This window comes from Lasiosphaeria miniovina (assembly GCF_030549165.1).
Source record: "Lasiosphaeria miniovina strain SMH2392-1A chromosome Unknown B0T26scaffold_3, whole genome shotgun sequence".
In the NCBI taxonomy this organism is placed as follows: Eukaryota; Fungi; Ascomycota; class Sordariomycetes; order Sordariales; family Lasiosphaeriaceae; genus Lasiosphaeria; species Lasiosphaeria miniovina.
This window is the reverse complement of record NW_026848222.1, coordinates 2,009,295-2,024,065: the sequence shown is the minus strand read 5'-3', so window position 1 is coordinate 2,024,065 and position 14,771 is coordinate 2,009,295. Positions and strand designations below refer to the sequence as shown.

General features: G+C 54.8%; 4 protein-coding genes across 4 annotated transcripts; all 4 read right to left on the bottom strand.

Moving 5' to 3' along the window:
• Positions 1 to 4,993: 4,993 nt before the first annotated feature.
• On the bottom strand, positions 4,994 to 7,430 carry B0T26DRAFT_644329 (fungal-specific transcription factor domain-containing protein; the record flags this gene model as incomplete). The annotated part of the gene is made up of 3 exons (XM_060437622.1): positions 4,994 to 7,145; positions 7,206 to 7,329; positions 7,382 to 7,430. 3 exons carry the CDS (start codon positions 7,428 to 7,430, stop codon positions 4,994 to 4,996), a joined length of 2,325 nt encoding a protein of 774 aa, XP_060298131.1.
• Positions 7,431 to 7,523: 93 nt separating this feature from the next.
• B0T26DRAFT_207783 (uncharacterized protein) lies at positions 7,524 to 8,014 on the bottom strand. The gene has a single exon (XM_060433780.1). It carries the CDS (start codon positions 7,876 to 7,878, stop codon positions 7,618 to 7,620), a length of 261 nt encoding a protein of 86 aa, XP_060298130.1. The 5' UTR covers positions 7,879 to 8,014; the 3' UTR covers positions 7,524 to 7,617.
• Positions 8,015 to 8,710: 696 nt separating this feature from the next.
• B0T26DRAFT_207813 (uncharacterized protein) lies at positions 8,711 to 9,437 on the bottom strand. The gene has a single exon (XM_060433781.1). It carries the CDS (start codon positions 9,191 to 9,193, stop codon positions 8,780 to 8,782), a length of 414 nt encoding a protein of 137 aa, XP_060298129.1. The 5' UTR covers positions 9,194 to 9,437; the 3' UTR covers positions 8,711 to 8,779.
• A 428-nt stretch (positions 9,438 to 9,865) lies between these two features.
• On the bottom strand, positions 9,866 to 10,504 carry B0T26DRAFT_701810 (uncharacterized protein). Its single transcript, XM_060441605.1, has one exon. It carries the CDS (start codon positions 10,164 to 10,166, stop codon positions 9,975 to 9,977), a length of 192 nt encoding a protein of 63 aa, XP_060298128.1. The 5' UTR covers positions 10,167 to 10,504; the 3' UTR covers positions 9,866 to 9,974.
• Between the last annotated feature and the right edge of the window lie 4,267 nt (positions 10,505 to 14,771).

The window sequence follows — 14,771 nt, the reverse complement described above, 5'->3', positions numbered from 1 at the left end:
GAGAATTGCACGTTGGCTGCTATGTCTTCTCTTGTCTACTCGAGGAGCGACTTCCACGGTTAGATCTATCACCGGAGTGAAGCGTCTTATACCCACCACCATATAAACACCAGAATGGACGTGAAGAAGACTGCATTCTGCCCTCCACCCGCATCTTAATAAGGGTTTCAGGGACGTTGTCTTCTTTTTCACTACGACACAATAAACAGATGGTATACCAGTGGCCTCGAGTGAACCTTAGGCAGGATTCCGCGAGGCTCTATATTACCTCCTCGGCCAGAAAGAGAGGTACTGAACTGTCGTAATCCCCCCCCAGTACATTACAGCTGCCACTTTCATCTCTTGTAGGCGCTTTCATCTCTTGTAGGCGACACTGGCACGTCACGTTCAACAAGAAGCTCGGGGGAGGCAACAGAAGAGGCCCTCGGAGCACTTCGTTGCGCAACATCCGCCACCAAAGGCAAGGAGATCCTGAGACTCGCGCCAGGCTCTTGTTTCAGGGTGGACATGACATTGTTATCCTTCAACAGAGAGGCGCAGTCCCAGAAACTTGAAGAAAACGGTGATGAGTGAACCATTCTCGTGTGTTGTTCCGTTTCGTCTTCCCCCAGCCTCTCTCGCTTTTCGTGCAGAGCCAGCACCCACGGCAGGCAACAGGTCAACTAACTAACTAACATGGGCCGCCTCTGGGAGTTTCAGGTGATCCCGTCTGCGTGGTCTTGCCAAGAGTTATAAATGGGGAACAGGGAGCAAGCAAGAAGAGAAAAAAAAGACGCGATGCGGAAGCTGCCTAGGTAGGAAGAAAATGAAGAATATCAGCGCCGGCGACATGGAACAGTGAGCGGGCAACTAGAGCTAGGCCGGAAGGCGTCCAGAAAAGGACAAACCGCATGACGCCGAGTGTTGGTCGCTGGCTGGCCAGCCGCGTGGCACGGACTTAACACATGTCGAGTTTCTTTTCGTCGTGGTAGTGGAAACAAGGTTATACCTGGACGTGAGGAAAGCACAGAAAATAAGCTTCGGTTTGTCCTACTCTGCGTATCTCGTCTGTGCGCTCCCTTCCCAGCTGGATGCAAGTTGAGTGCGACAGGAGACAGCCTTTCGGCAGCGGGGACCGAGCTGGATGGCTGCAAAGGCGCGAAACCTGAAACATGTTTCAGGCTCTGCTTGGTAGCCTATCGGAATACTTGTCGCCCACACCAAAAAAAACAAAAATGCAGCTGCCGCGTGGCTGGGACGCGGGGGCGATGTGTGCTCTGACGACGAGAGTCTTAGTCGTTCATTGTGCCTTCCGCTTGCTTCCGCTCCCGGCGTTGTTTGTACGCCGTGTCCCATGTCGGGCTGTTATGGTTGGTTTGGATTCATGGGTAGCGACAAGACGTCCAAGCCGCGGCCAGCTTCGGTGTTTGGTAAGAGCGGGACGAGGCCCGAGTCTGGTCAAAAGGCAACCGCATCTGCGGGACAGTCTAGAACGTACAGGTCTAGGTGTTTCAATGTTAGAGTATTCAAGCATCCAAGAAGGAGCGAGTTGTCTCTCACCTGATTTGTTTCTAGAGGGAAAGAGCGAGAGAATCTGGGCCAGTTTAGAGTTGATGTACCCGCCTTCTTTGCCTACGGGCGAGCTTGAGTTACACACCAGGCTGTCTTGAGAGCTACTCGTCCGAGTTATCGAAGTGGGCCGGAAAAGTGGTGACCAGAATGAAGAACCGGCATTCTTCCTTACCTTAATCAAGCCCGTCAGAAGTGCGGTAGCCAATGATCTCCCCATACTTGTCAATTCATCATCACGAGAGAGGTTAGCTCTTCAGATTTGCCCCTTCATTACCTCGATCGGCCACCATCTCCCAATCCGACGACGTACAAAAACACGCGATAAACACGAGCGCTCAATCCTGGGCCGCCGATCTTGGCAAAAAAGTGGTACAGATGGGAGCCTAGACCATATCTTCCACAGCCACTTGCCACCTCCAATCGCAGGCCTCGAACAGAGGGTACAATGGCTAGAGTTCGACTACAAAGCAGTACATGGCCGCGAGAGCCAAGCCCGGCGCCATAGATTGGTCAAATACGGTTGCCGTCCAAGAGCCGGCCATGGGGAGAGGTGTGCGATAATATGCTTGTTTCTGGGGGAGCCCTTCAAAACCAGCAGTCGACATGTGCTGGTTGCGAGCCCCAGCAAGGCTTGTTGGTTTCAATGCCGGGTCCGGGGTTAGCATGCGGGAGGAGGAGAGGGAGGGGGGACGGCGGTCGCGGGCCTCATATCACGGCGTGTTATGTCTGCCCACTTGCCGACGCTGAGCTCAGGCAGCTAGCCCACCGCCAAGGCCCGGAGACATCGGAGTAGCACGACTTTCGGGCGCAGGTGAGCCGCCTAGCCACCGGAGACGGACAGCGACCAGTGCAGAGACGGCGTCTTGACTGACGGGCGCTAAAGCACACCGATGTGATGAAACATCCGGGCGTGCAGTTGCGAGACCGGGCGAGCAGTCACCTTGCATCTGTCCATTCTGGATTTGGACACCAAGTCCCGCATCGAGCCGGCTGTGGTGCAGAGGATGCCGACGGGACGGCGTGTGTGTGCTACCTTGCGCTGCTGCAGACACGGCACCCATTCCTAGAGCGTCAGGTCAGGTCAGGTCAGGTCGAAGGCTTCTACGCCTTCCAAAAAGGACCGAAAAAAAGACAAAAGGAGCATGGGTCTGTTTTCCCCGCATCGCCTTCATCTACCGCCGTCGATTCGATGCGATGCGTACACTCCACAGCAGAGATGCGCACCAGCACCCTCAAAACCCCCAGGCGCGCTTGCATGTCTCTGGGGTATTTCGAGATGGCATTCCGGTAATATGACGAAGCCGATGCTCCCATCCCTTTTGTCTATTAGCCATCTCGTCATGCCGTCCTGAACAGGCAGGTGTGCTACAGTGTGGAGGCGATGGGATGGATGTTCTCCCCGCATCTCCGCACCCTGCCATTTCATCTTTTTCCTGGGGTGCATACCCCGCACCTCCAAAATCACATCTCAGATTTGCCGACAGGGGCCCCCAGCGCCAAGGTAGCCGGTACTTTGTCGGCACCTTGCCTGCCATGCCAGTCGCCGGCAGACGGCCCCTGGCAGCCAAGTACCCAGGACCTAGCGCGCGTCGGGCCGTCAATCCAGATTGAATGCGAGCTGCCCCCGCATTCACCCGGCCAATAGGGCTTGGGCATTCGAACTCTCATCACTCCGCATTTGGAAACAGTTTTACTTATTCTCTCGCGACTCGACACAAGGTCCCGAGAACCCCACCATCTCCAACTTCCCCAGAGTCGAAGTCGCAGTCGTAGTTGGCCAACACCAGAGAGCTGGGCGGAAGCAGTCAGTACATACACTGCGACACTCATACGGTGCGCACGGGTACGGGGCGGGCGCGAGAAACAATCGGTAGAACCACGGCACTCCCGCCTTTCCTTTCCGGTATGGGATGGTTGACAGGCGCTGGTTGCACTTTTGTCGATCCGGCTAGTCTACGGTAGTGCCGCACTGCCCTGCCCGCCCTGCTGGTCATCGTCATGATGATCCCTGGCTGTGCTTTGACGGCGGCGACTCCGAGTCCTCGCCTGAGCTTTTGGCGCGATACTACCGAAGACTTTTTTTTTTCCTCCTCCTCCTTTCCACTTCTTTTCCTAGCCCAGTTTTCTTGTCGTAGTTAGCGTCACCAATATGGCTCGCATTTCTCAATTACCTAGATCAAGACAAAAGAGGCATGGCACCCAAGGTAGCGACGTAGGTAAGGTAGGAAGGCAGCTAACACGAGAATGCCTCCAACAATCCATTGAAGCATACATCACGAGGCAAACTTCCCCACCGCCCGCTCGGCTGTAATCGGTGCATGACACCAGCCTTTCCGCTCTGGCGGACCGGCCCTCGTCTCCTTGCTCCCTCCTCCTTTTTTATTTTCTGAGAAATGAATAGTAGGCATGCTGCTAATGACTTGTCACATTTCTCCATAACGTATGTATAGTAAAGCACCAAGACCTGCCACGCCAGGCGCAGAGTGCCGAGCTAAGCCAATGGGGGAAATACGGGGAGGGGGGAGTGGAAAGAAAAAAAAGTCGTCGTCAGCGCCAGGTTCAGGCAGTCTAGAAGGCTTCGCGAACTTTTCCAATTGCAGGGGCCGAGCGGAAAGTGGTTTTATTTCATTTATTTACTACTTGGAGAACTCGGAAACACCGAATACGATATGTGTGACGCGTTAAGATACCTATATTTTCCCCATCTTTGTTAATATTCATATATGTGAATATGAATGCATCGTGGGAACGTTGCTTTGCTGCTGTGTATGTAGTTCAATTGACTGCTGCATCCTTTGGCATGTGCTATGTAGGTATGTATGTACATACAAGAGAAAAAAAGGAATAATATGGCAATAACAGAAAAATATGTTCTACCACTGCAAGTCTAGTAGACGTGGGAAACGCAGAACAAGTACAGTAACAAACAGAGGCAGCAGCAGCAAACTGATATAGGGTAAAACTTTATGGTATCAAACTTTGTGGTATCATAATATGGAGGTAGTAGAACTTCTCTCTTCGTGCTGCGTAGGTATTCTTTTTCATTCCGGATAATTTTGCAATCATCACCTCCTAATCCGTTTTGCCAGTCAGTCTTATTTCCTTTCGCACCAAAAGAAAAAAAAGTCCTCAACTAAGTTTTTCCACAGTTTTCCATCTAAAGAAGCAGCAATTTGAGAGACATGGAAATAAAATAGCTGAAACCCCGATTCCCTGGTATATCCGTAAAGTCGTAAACACAATATTTCGCGAACGTACATGTATGTAATGTCTTGAGATGAAGAAGAAATGCGCCGGGAAATTAAAAGACATCAAACGTCGACAGCAAGAACAAGAAAGTGTAGCAAATTGGTATATCCTAGAGCCCAGAACAAAGACCAAAGGAAGAAAGAAAGAGCCATTCAATCGTATTTAGGTGTCATCGTCTTTTTTGTCTTCGTGATTAATGGACATAAGGGAAGCCGTCCATGGCGACGGCGGCAGCGGCGGCTTGGGCTTGGCTCATCATGCCGTAGTCCATTTGATGGAGCATGCCTTCGTGGATGCCTTGGGTTGCCCCGGCAGAGCCAGCCGAGGGGCCGAAGCTGAAGTCGGCAGACGAGGCGTCGTCGGACTGGCCGCCCCAGTACATGCCGTCGAGGTCCCAGAGACCGCCCTGGTCAAGCATGCCCATCATTCCGAGGCCGTCGACGGGCTCGAGGCCAATGGGGCTCATGTGCATTCCGGCGTCCGAGATGAGCATGCCGTCGCCCGTCATGTGCATGCTGGGGCTCGTCGAGCGGTGTGCGACCTGCTGGGCCTGCACGGCGCGGCTGGCCTCGTACATGCGCCAGACAACCTCACGGCTGCGGCGCGCAGCCAGCGACCACTCTTCCATGACCTCGAGCAGGTCCAACACAGCTTCGATTTGCTTCAGCCAGTCGGGCACGCGAGGGCTGCCCCACTGCCAGAAGACAGAGACTAGGGGCACCATGGCGGCCTGGTAGAGGAACCACACGGCGTTCCACCCGCTCATCTGATTCCGGGTCCATTCGCGCGCGATGTCGTCGATAGTCTGGGCGGCGAGCTCACGGCATGTCTCAATGGCCGCGAGGTCGGCATCGCAGGCTTGCGTGTGGGGATTGAGCCCAGAGCTGGCCAGCGACAGGAGTACCGGCCGGTGAAGGAGCATGCGCAGGTTCTGGTAGCGCCACTTCATGATGCAGCGTGCCATGTACAAAGGCTCGGCGCATGGGTCCGTTGTGCGCAGCAACCAGGGTAGGCCTGAATACCAACCAAGAAGCTGGCTGTCCAGACCGCACCGGTCCTCGGTACGTAAAAGGGGTGAGATGGCGAGCATGTCCTGGATCTGGGTGGCGATCTTGCAGAATTTGATATTCTCAATCAGCGGCAGGCTCCCCGCGTGCTGCGAAGATTCACGCGCCGCGTTGACGCCAAACTCGGGTGGCCGGATGTTAATGGCGGGACCCCAGCGCCCAAAGGACGGCCGGCCCATGGTGGTTGTGGCCCACGTGTCGAGGCAGAACAAGGTCCACCATGTCCGTCGCCGTGTCTCGGCGGCGGCGATATCGCTCGCACCCTGGGCCAGGCTCTCGCGGTGGAGACCCAGCGCGCTGGCCATGCGAATGGCGGCCCCGAGGACGGCGTTGGCCATGTTGGGGCGGTTGATGTAGTGAAGATAGTAGCCACCGATGAGCGCTAGTGCCTGCACCGTTTCGATGTGGCTGCTTCCTAGAGCATCCATGGGCAGCTGCTCCATGGCCCGGTTGTAGTAGTTGATATGGTTGTAGTCGTCCGACTTCATTGCCGCAATGCTCCCCATCGCGAACACCATGTTCAGGAGCGCCAGCCACGGCGCATCGAGCCTCTGCCCCTCGAGATAGTCGGCACGGAATGTGCTCTCGTCGAGCATGGGAACGAAGGCGTGGATGCGTTTGAAGTAGGCGTCGATGAGTGTTTGTCCCTTCCACGACCAGGGAATGCGCTGCGGGTCCTTGAGGCTCGAAGGCTTTTGCCTGATGACGGGGTAGTTGTGCGACAGCTCGACGCTGTTCAGCGGAGTTGCCAGAGAATTCCTTAGGCTCGGCTGGACCTTGAGCATCACCATTAGAGCTGCCTTGATAGATGAAGCGCCCAGATAAGACGTCTGGCGATCGACAGAGAGAGACAGGGCATTGATGTCGTCTGCCTCGGCAGGGATGGGATCTCTCCCCCGCCTCTCCTCGTCCCATTCGGTATCCCGAGAGGGCATCTGTTCGAGGAGGTTCTCCGACTTTGGCATCATGGGCGAGTCCAGGTCAGATATTGGTGTTGTGTTGAGAGGAGGCGACGGCAGCCCGCCGACTGATGTGTCTATGGCGGCGGGTCGGTCCAGGAGGCTGAGGAGCTCCTGTCTCGAGAGTGGCAGCAAGGACTGGATCTCTTGGTTTGGATATAGACGCTTCAGGATGGACCGGCATTCTTCGAGAGACTGGGAGAGGGCCTCTAGGGTCTTGCGTGACGGGATGACGCGCTGCCGGTGCTTGTCGTAGAAGCATCTTTTTGGGGCCCGACTGGAGAGACATTGTCCGCAAGGTTGCTGCCCATCGCATCGACTACGTGAAAGCTAGTCAGACATGCCGCCACCGCCCAACTTGCCGGCTGGTAGAACTTACATCTTGCGCCGTTTACACTCGGCACAAGCATGCGGAGTTGTTATCCGCTTGGAAGCACTAGTTCCACTTGACTTGATGCTGTCCTGAGAGTCTGTTGACGCCTTCCGCGGTGTAATGCCTTGGACTGCTAACCGTCAGCGGCAAAATCGCCAATGCGAAGCAGCATGTGGACTCACAGGTATGGAACATGCCACCTTGGGCAGGGACTGGGATAGACGGTGCCATGCTGAGCACCTGGCAGGGCAGTTTCGCCAGGGGAAAAAAGGTTTTTAAGGGGGGTGATGTGGGTGTTGCGAGATCGGCAGGATCCGCTCTGGGGGCAAGATGGATAGTTTTGGTTAAAGCAATAAGGTGGCAGCTACATAGACTTGTGTGTGGAGGAAGGAAGACCAAGAACTGAGGATTGGTTTAGTCAAAGGCAGCCACGAGATGAAGATATGCCTAGATATAGACAATGACGAGGAGGTGAGATGACGGGGAGCAGATGCAGGCTTATATATCTCGGTGCTGGTATGCAGTTGGAGATGCGCTTCTTAACGAGTGTGGGGAGAGAGATTTGAAAGGGACGTGTGGCATATCCACCCCATGGTAAGTAAGTGTGGAGAAGCTTGACTGCTGCTAGTGCGAGCTGGGTCGCGAGGTATAGCAACGCCCGTCCAGAAAGCTGGCGCATGGTGCTATGGACCAGTATAACTCACCAAGTTAAGGTTGATATAGAGTGAGTGTGGAAGGCAATATGCTAGCGACTAGTCGTCCAGACGTACGCCGTGGTCAATGCCGTGCGGGCGTTGTGGAGACTGGAGAGGGAGGGAGGAGAGAACGTTGAGCAAACGGCCGAACAGGGGAACGATGCTGCTTGGCCAGGTACAAGTTTGGCGGGCTTTCACCAATCAGGCATGGGCCGTGTCTAGTGACTGATAATGTACCTGACGAGCACATATTAATATGCGGGCCAGCAGAGGTCACGTCCAGCATTGCGCAGAGAAGGCAGGCAGGTTGTTAGAGAAAAAAGTACGTCCCGAGCGAGCTAAGGCAGTGTGCTCCCCGGACGGGCCATGCCCCATGAGTGACGAGGTGGATCTGAGGGACCTGGCCTTGCAGCCAGGGCTCTCGCAAGTGTCGATGCGCGTCTTTTGGTGGCGTCGTTTCAGCGGCAGGGCCGGGGTGCATTCGACGGACGTCGTGGCGTCTCTGAACGTATGTAGGTATGTACATACACATGTACATACCTACATACAAGCTGCATGTCAACCAAGGATTCTGCACGTAGAGCTGTCATGTATGTACTCGGTCGTACAGCGGGAAGACTCGAGGTACTCCGTGCTAGCCGTCTATCCTGATGATGATGCTGCAGAAGAAAACTGGCTGCCGAGGTCAGCAAGCAGGGGCACAGAGGCAAGCCATGATTGCTTGCAGCAACCTACGGCATCACTTGACCGTCGCCGGCCGCCATATCTCTTCATGCCGGGCTGCCGTGGACAAAATCTGGGCAGGCAGGCATGGCGGCTTGCTGCCTCTTTTCCCTTCTCTTGCCCACTCTCTTTCAAGCAGGATATGACAGAAATAGAGCACCACTAGGCGGGAGGCTCTGGTGGGAAGAAAGCGGGCGGGACCCGCTCAGCCAGCCAGCGCCGAGCACCATATCGGATCGAATAACCGTTTCTGTGCCCTGAAATCAGAGCCCACTTATCTTTCATAATCACCAGTGTTAAGTCCGCAGCCGCAACACCTAGCGTGGAAGGGTGTGTGGAATCGGGCGAGGTGATGGATTTGGAGAATTTGGAGTTGGAGAGGGCAACCTCGGGGAGGGCAGGGCAAGGCAGGGTGGTGGTGGGAAACAGGGCCCGTCGGCCCCCCAGCGCCTCCATGTCCCCTAAAGCCGCCCGTTTGTGGGGAACGAACGCAGCATGCACATCAGCACCCTGGCGCGTGGTGATTGGCGTGTGGTGGGACGGATGGATCGCAGCGAGATCCTCGCTCCCCTCCATCTCCGGCCAGGGCAGACAGGGGTGGTGGTGGTGGTGCGAGTGGGTCTCGACTAGCTATTTTCTCCAGATGCCGAATCTGGGGCATAACGTTGGGCGGACGGATGGTGTGGTGATGTACGTACGTACATACAGTGCAGAGCACAGGTGAGCTTCGCCATTCGAGTAGTAGGGTAGGTAAGGGACTCGTCGCGTGGCTGACTGGCCAAAACGGAGGGACCCTCGAACCCTCAACTCGAAATGCGGAACTCATGGTTATTGCTGCAGGGCATTTCATCAGTCTGTCCTGTCTCTGCTGTCCTAAAATACGGTAGCGTGCCCCAGTCACCACTCTTCGGACTCTTGATTGGCTCTGGTGCAGGTCACCAATATCACCAGAACCAACTCAGAACCTTGCGGCGAGCAGAGTGGAATGAATAATAGTAGGTCCTCAAGTCCAGACCTTCCCGTCAGGACAACTCGGAGAAGCTAGTCGGGTTTAGTGGACGTAAGCAATATGATTACTGTCGCTGGAGCTGAAGAAAAATAAATGGCCCTGTGGCGACTTCAGCTCAGCGTGGGCACATGGCCCGCCGGCGTTAATCTACGGCAGTCTGTAATTAGCATCACGGTAAGGACAAGCGAGCTGTCTCCAGTCCTGACCACGAGCCGCTACTCAGCGCCAGGGCAGCTTGGAGCGGGACCCGGCTTCCCTACAGCGAGCAGACGCAGGCCCTGGTGTCCGGCCGGAGCGCCTAACGTGTCTGGTCCGTCCCTTGAGCCCCAGAATCCCAGAGTCTGGATCTCATTCTCCCCTGGGGCGACATGCTTCAGAGCAGCCTCCTGCGTGACCTGAGACTGGAACATATTCGGGGCAGTCTTCGGAGGTGCGGTGTTGTCTCCGTCCCGTCATCGATCTAGAGCAGGGCGGCCTTAGGTTTCTATTTTGGCGCGCTTGTCCCTGAGAGAGGTCCTCGGGTCCTTGAGGTTTGGACATGACATTAGATGTTGACTCATTATCAGGCCAGTCTTTGACTGCTTGAGTAACAAGAGCGAGAAGCTAAGGCAAGGCCTGGGCTGTTGTGTTGCCGTGGCGCCACCGGGTCAGATCTGCTCGGGCGGACTCGAGGCTCGGGGCTCAGGGCTCAGGGCTCAGGGCTCAGGCACACTCAGGTCCAGCCTGCCCATGTCGATGTCGGGGGCAAGGCCAGGGCAGCCCTGTTCCTAACAACATGAATTACCGGCTGCGCCGTGGCCGAGCAGCCGGAATCGACATCATTGCCAAGCTTTTGAGCGAGCAACGACCCTACGAAGGCGCCTCATCGACTGCTGAGAATACCTACTATGTAGGTATTCTGGTACCCGAGGTGCCTAGGTAAGATATACGAAACTGCAGTCTTGTCATTGTCACAGGCCAAGTTTTCCCCACGTATAGACCAAGTACAGCCGGGCAAAGCAAAAGCTCAAGATGACAGTTCCTAAGATTTGGAAATTCTCGACTCAGACGGTGGGTGAATGGGAGCGAGTGCGTGTCATTTGCTGAACGAACAAACGTCTCCTCCAACTGATCTGAGCTGTCCAAGAAAGGAGGGAGGAGCTACCCCTCCATCCCCATCCTTGGACCCCAAATGTCGTGTCAAGTCGGGGGGAGCTTCCGTTTGACGGATGTAATGATCGAGACAGCCAGGCGGTGGGCTGTTTTGGTGGTATAGCGGGACCGACCGGAAGAATTGAGAAATACTGAAGTGGTGCCCTGTCCAGAACCGTTGGGCGGCTAGTGGAGCTCTGTGTATCCTCGGCTTGTGTGCGCCACCTCTTCCTTCCATCTTCCGCCAAGCCTTGGTCGCAACTTCCCCACAACTCATCGAGAGAGTGCCCACACTGGGCCAGACGGCGAACCGAGCCTAACTATCCACATCCGCAGTGGCGTCGAGCCTCGACCTTTCCCTTTCCCTGGCGCTGCTAATTTGATTCTTGATTGTCCAGGACCATGAGACGTGCGTACTTTCCCCACGTTGCAATCGAGACTGCCATATCGGGAAAGACAGACTGGCAGTGGAGATCAGTGATCACCGGCATCTATTTATTTCTCTCCTCGCTTGATAAGTTACAATCTACTTGCAGTCCTCCTCGGAATATCCCTGATGTTAAGACATCAAGACAAGCCACGTCTTGGCCTTATTACCTGCCTACCTACCTATCTACTAGTAGTACATCCAGCACAGAGCAACGTGAGGCGGTTGCATCCGTTAGATTAGTGGCCGCCCCGGACGCTGGCAGTCTGGAGCAATCCAATTTATTTTGTCATGGCGAGCAAGCTGTCATACACCCCTACCCTGATGTTACAGCAGGTAGAGGGAGGTAGATAGTGGCAGTGGTGTGCGTGTGTGTGTGTGTGCCTGGTGGTGTGTGTGGCTTGCCCGGCTGCAATAGCCTCGCAGACCCCTGCTTTATCCTCCCACAAGCTACCCACTCCGGCTGCCGTGGGCGTTGGAAGCTTGACTGTGATGGGAGCTGGCCCAACCCCAATGTGGCTTCGCTCGCGACACGGCACCACACAACCCCCAGCCTCTTTTCCGAAATCCCCACAGAACAAGGGGAAAGAGCGAACGACCATCCGTCCACTCACCCGTCGCCAGCACTTAACGCCAACCATCAAAAACATCCAAAGGGTCAGAGATATTAACTGACAGTCTCGACCGAGTCGACTCCCCTCCTTGAGGAGAAATATCGCCCGACTCGAGCAGCACGAGGCCGCGCTAGAAGATTTGAGAGCGAGCGACAGCCTCGAGGCCCGCCGCAGCCTCCTGCCTCTCCTATCACATCGCGTCTAGCATTGCTATTATTGCTGCTGCTATTTCTTTTCCATTGTGTCGCCTTCCCGATTGCGAAAAGCCGCTTGGCTCTCTCACCTCACCGCGAGGCGTGAGTGGGTCGACACGGGCGAGCTGGCGAGGCTGGTTGGGCAGGCGCTGGCAAAGCTCTCGGAATCGCAGAGTCGCGTATATTAATCAGGCCGTCCTGAATTAATTTAGCGGCCTGTCCACCTGTTCATGTGCGCGAAGCAAGTCATTCTTTCTTACTCGACACCCCGGCCCTTCTACGCAGCCATACCATTGCTATTATCCCACCTCTAGCCGTCTAATTGAGTTAGCGTTGGCTGGGCTTGAGCGGTCTTTTCTTTCTCTTCTTTTTTGGGTTCCCTTACTCGGATTGCCCGGTCGCCTTTAGGTGGTCACCTATCTAGCATCCCGTTCCTTTTTTGCCTGTCTCGAGTATCATGCGTGCTGCTGTTAGGGATAGAAAGCCTCTACGCTGCCTGCCTTATCTTAACCACCTCCACCATTATCGGCGACTGCTGTGGACAGGCCCGCCGCATTGATGGGCGTCTCGACACGCGTTTATTCCGAGCTCGAATTGAGGCTCGCAGTCGTGGAGGTGTGCTCGGTTTGGGTCGGCATCAAAGCTTAAAATACGGCAAGACGAGATTGGCGGCCACCTGACCAGTCGTTCGTGGGCGGCCTTCAATGCAGCATGCCCAGATTGCCTCGGACAGTCAGCCGATTGTCCGTCTGTTCCTGATCGTCCATGTGCCATGTGGTGGTTTTGCTACTTTGCGCCTCTCGGGGTCGCATCGACAGGAACGCGCGCGGCCCTCACTCGCACACCCATACAGTACTGAGTTGGAAGTGCTCCTCTCTGCAACCCGCCGCTTGCCCGTAAGTCGTCCAATAATGAGCATGGCGGACCTGAGAATAAGGCTCGTGTTTTTGTGTCCCGCTATGCTGAAAACTGGAATGTTCCTTGCTTGACCCTGGGCTAGGATATCGTGGTAGAGCGGACTGGGCAGCGAGGTCGCCTTGCCCGACCAACCGGAAGAAGTCTTCTGGAAATCCAAAACACCACCTATCAAACTCTCTGGGGAAAATTGGGAAAATTGGGAGAACTGAAATTCGGGTTCCCTTTTCCCCACACGGCCAACCTAACCCGCACTCATCCCCATGGTCAGCACATGTCGTTCGTCATGCATTGTGGGAAAGACCAGGATTGCCCTGTCATTGTTTCTGGCCCTGTCTGGTCCAATCAACAGACCCCTCCCCGAACGCTGTATCACCTTAAATGTTCTCGGGATTTCCCTGCTACTTACTTCACCTCTGTAAGCTAACCTGGCCTAGCTTGAGGTAATTGGAGGACTGGAGGACTGGGGGACTGGAGAAACCAGAGTCCGGTCCGCCCAGGAACTCCCCTCTTATCATACTATTCTTCATATTTTCGAGACACCGGCCCGGACTTTCACGGCAGCTCAATCCTTCCAATCTTGCTCTCTATCTCTATCTGTCTCTCTCTTTCTTCCTTGCAGGACTACACATATTGTGCGCGTTTTACTATCACACGCGAAGTAAAAGAAGTAAAAACTCCCGATACACACGACCCTCCAATCTCTCTCTCTCGTCTGCCATCTCGGCTGGACACTGCTAGAAGCTTCGGATGGCGGGAACTGTTACCGGGCGGTTCCGGGGAGAACCGACTCGGCCCACCCTACCTCGGCCATCCCAAGACTCGCTTATGTGCAATTGCCCTGCTGCTCGACATATTCCTCTTGGGAGGCAGTGTCCTCGTGCATGCACTACGTAGATATCGGCCTGCATGCAGCAGAGGGTCACCAGCGCCAACATTGCAGGATCTTGACGCCCAGTGTCCATTGCTCTCAACCAACTTGCAGATATACACGATATTTCCAAGACTTTGCCCAGCCAGAATTTGCCATAGTACGGGCAAGTGGAAAGAAAGCTCTCCACGGATATGAAACGACGGGCTTGGCTACCTACGCAGTGTAACAACAAGAAAAGAAGAAAAAAACAAGACTTGAAGCGCCTTACCCACTGGCACAGATCCAAGATACCGAGTGCAACACCAACGGTGGTTCTAGACTCCCTCTCTCTCCTGCGCACCGCACTGCCATGTTCCCCCTAATCTTAGAAGCAAGTAATCCAAAAGACAAGGTAGGCTTGGTAGGTAGCATCGCCGAGACCTTGACGGGTTGGTGCGAAGAGCTTTTTTCCCAGGGCCGACAACTCCGATGGATGGATGGGGGAGGGGTCGCCAACGAACGGGGCGAACAACCGCGAGAACAGGCTGCTTGTAAGGGAAAGATTGAAAAGGAGAGAATGGGAAGGAAAAATAAACAACACTGCGTCCCCAAAACCACAGAACTGTTTCTAATGGTCATCACTACTATTGCTACCGTACGTACTACTACTACTGCCGGTTGAGATGCAATGCGAAGCCACTTGCGCGCGTGAAAGGTTAGGTAGGTAGGTAACAGCCCTCCCGGTTACAAGTCTAGAGAGAGGTCCTGCAGGCACGCCGTTTTTTTCTTTTTTCTTCTTCTTCCATTATCCTTCTTTTCTGTTCTTAATTTTTCTCCGAACCAAGAACTAGCTTCGTCTGGGTGGCGGCCACATCACCACATCACCACACACTTAACCACACACCCACACGCACAACCTACGCTCTATATCTCATTGGGGGGGGGGGGGGGGTTGTAGATGTATTATTGCCATGATGTTCCATTGAGGAACCTGCGGTCCGAAAGAATCAC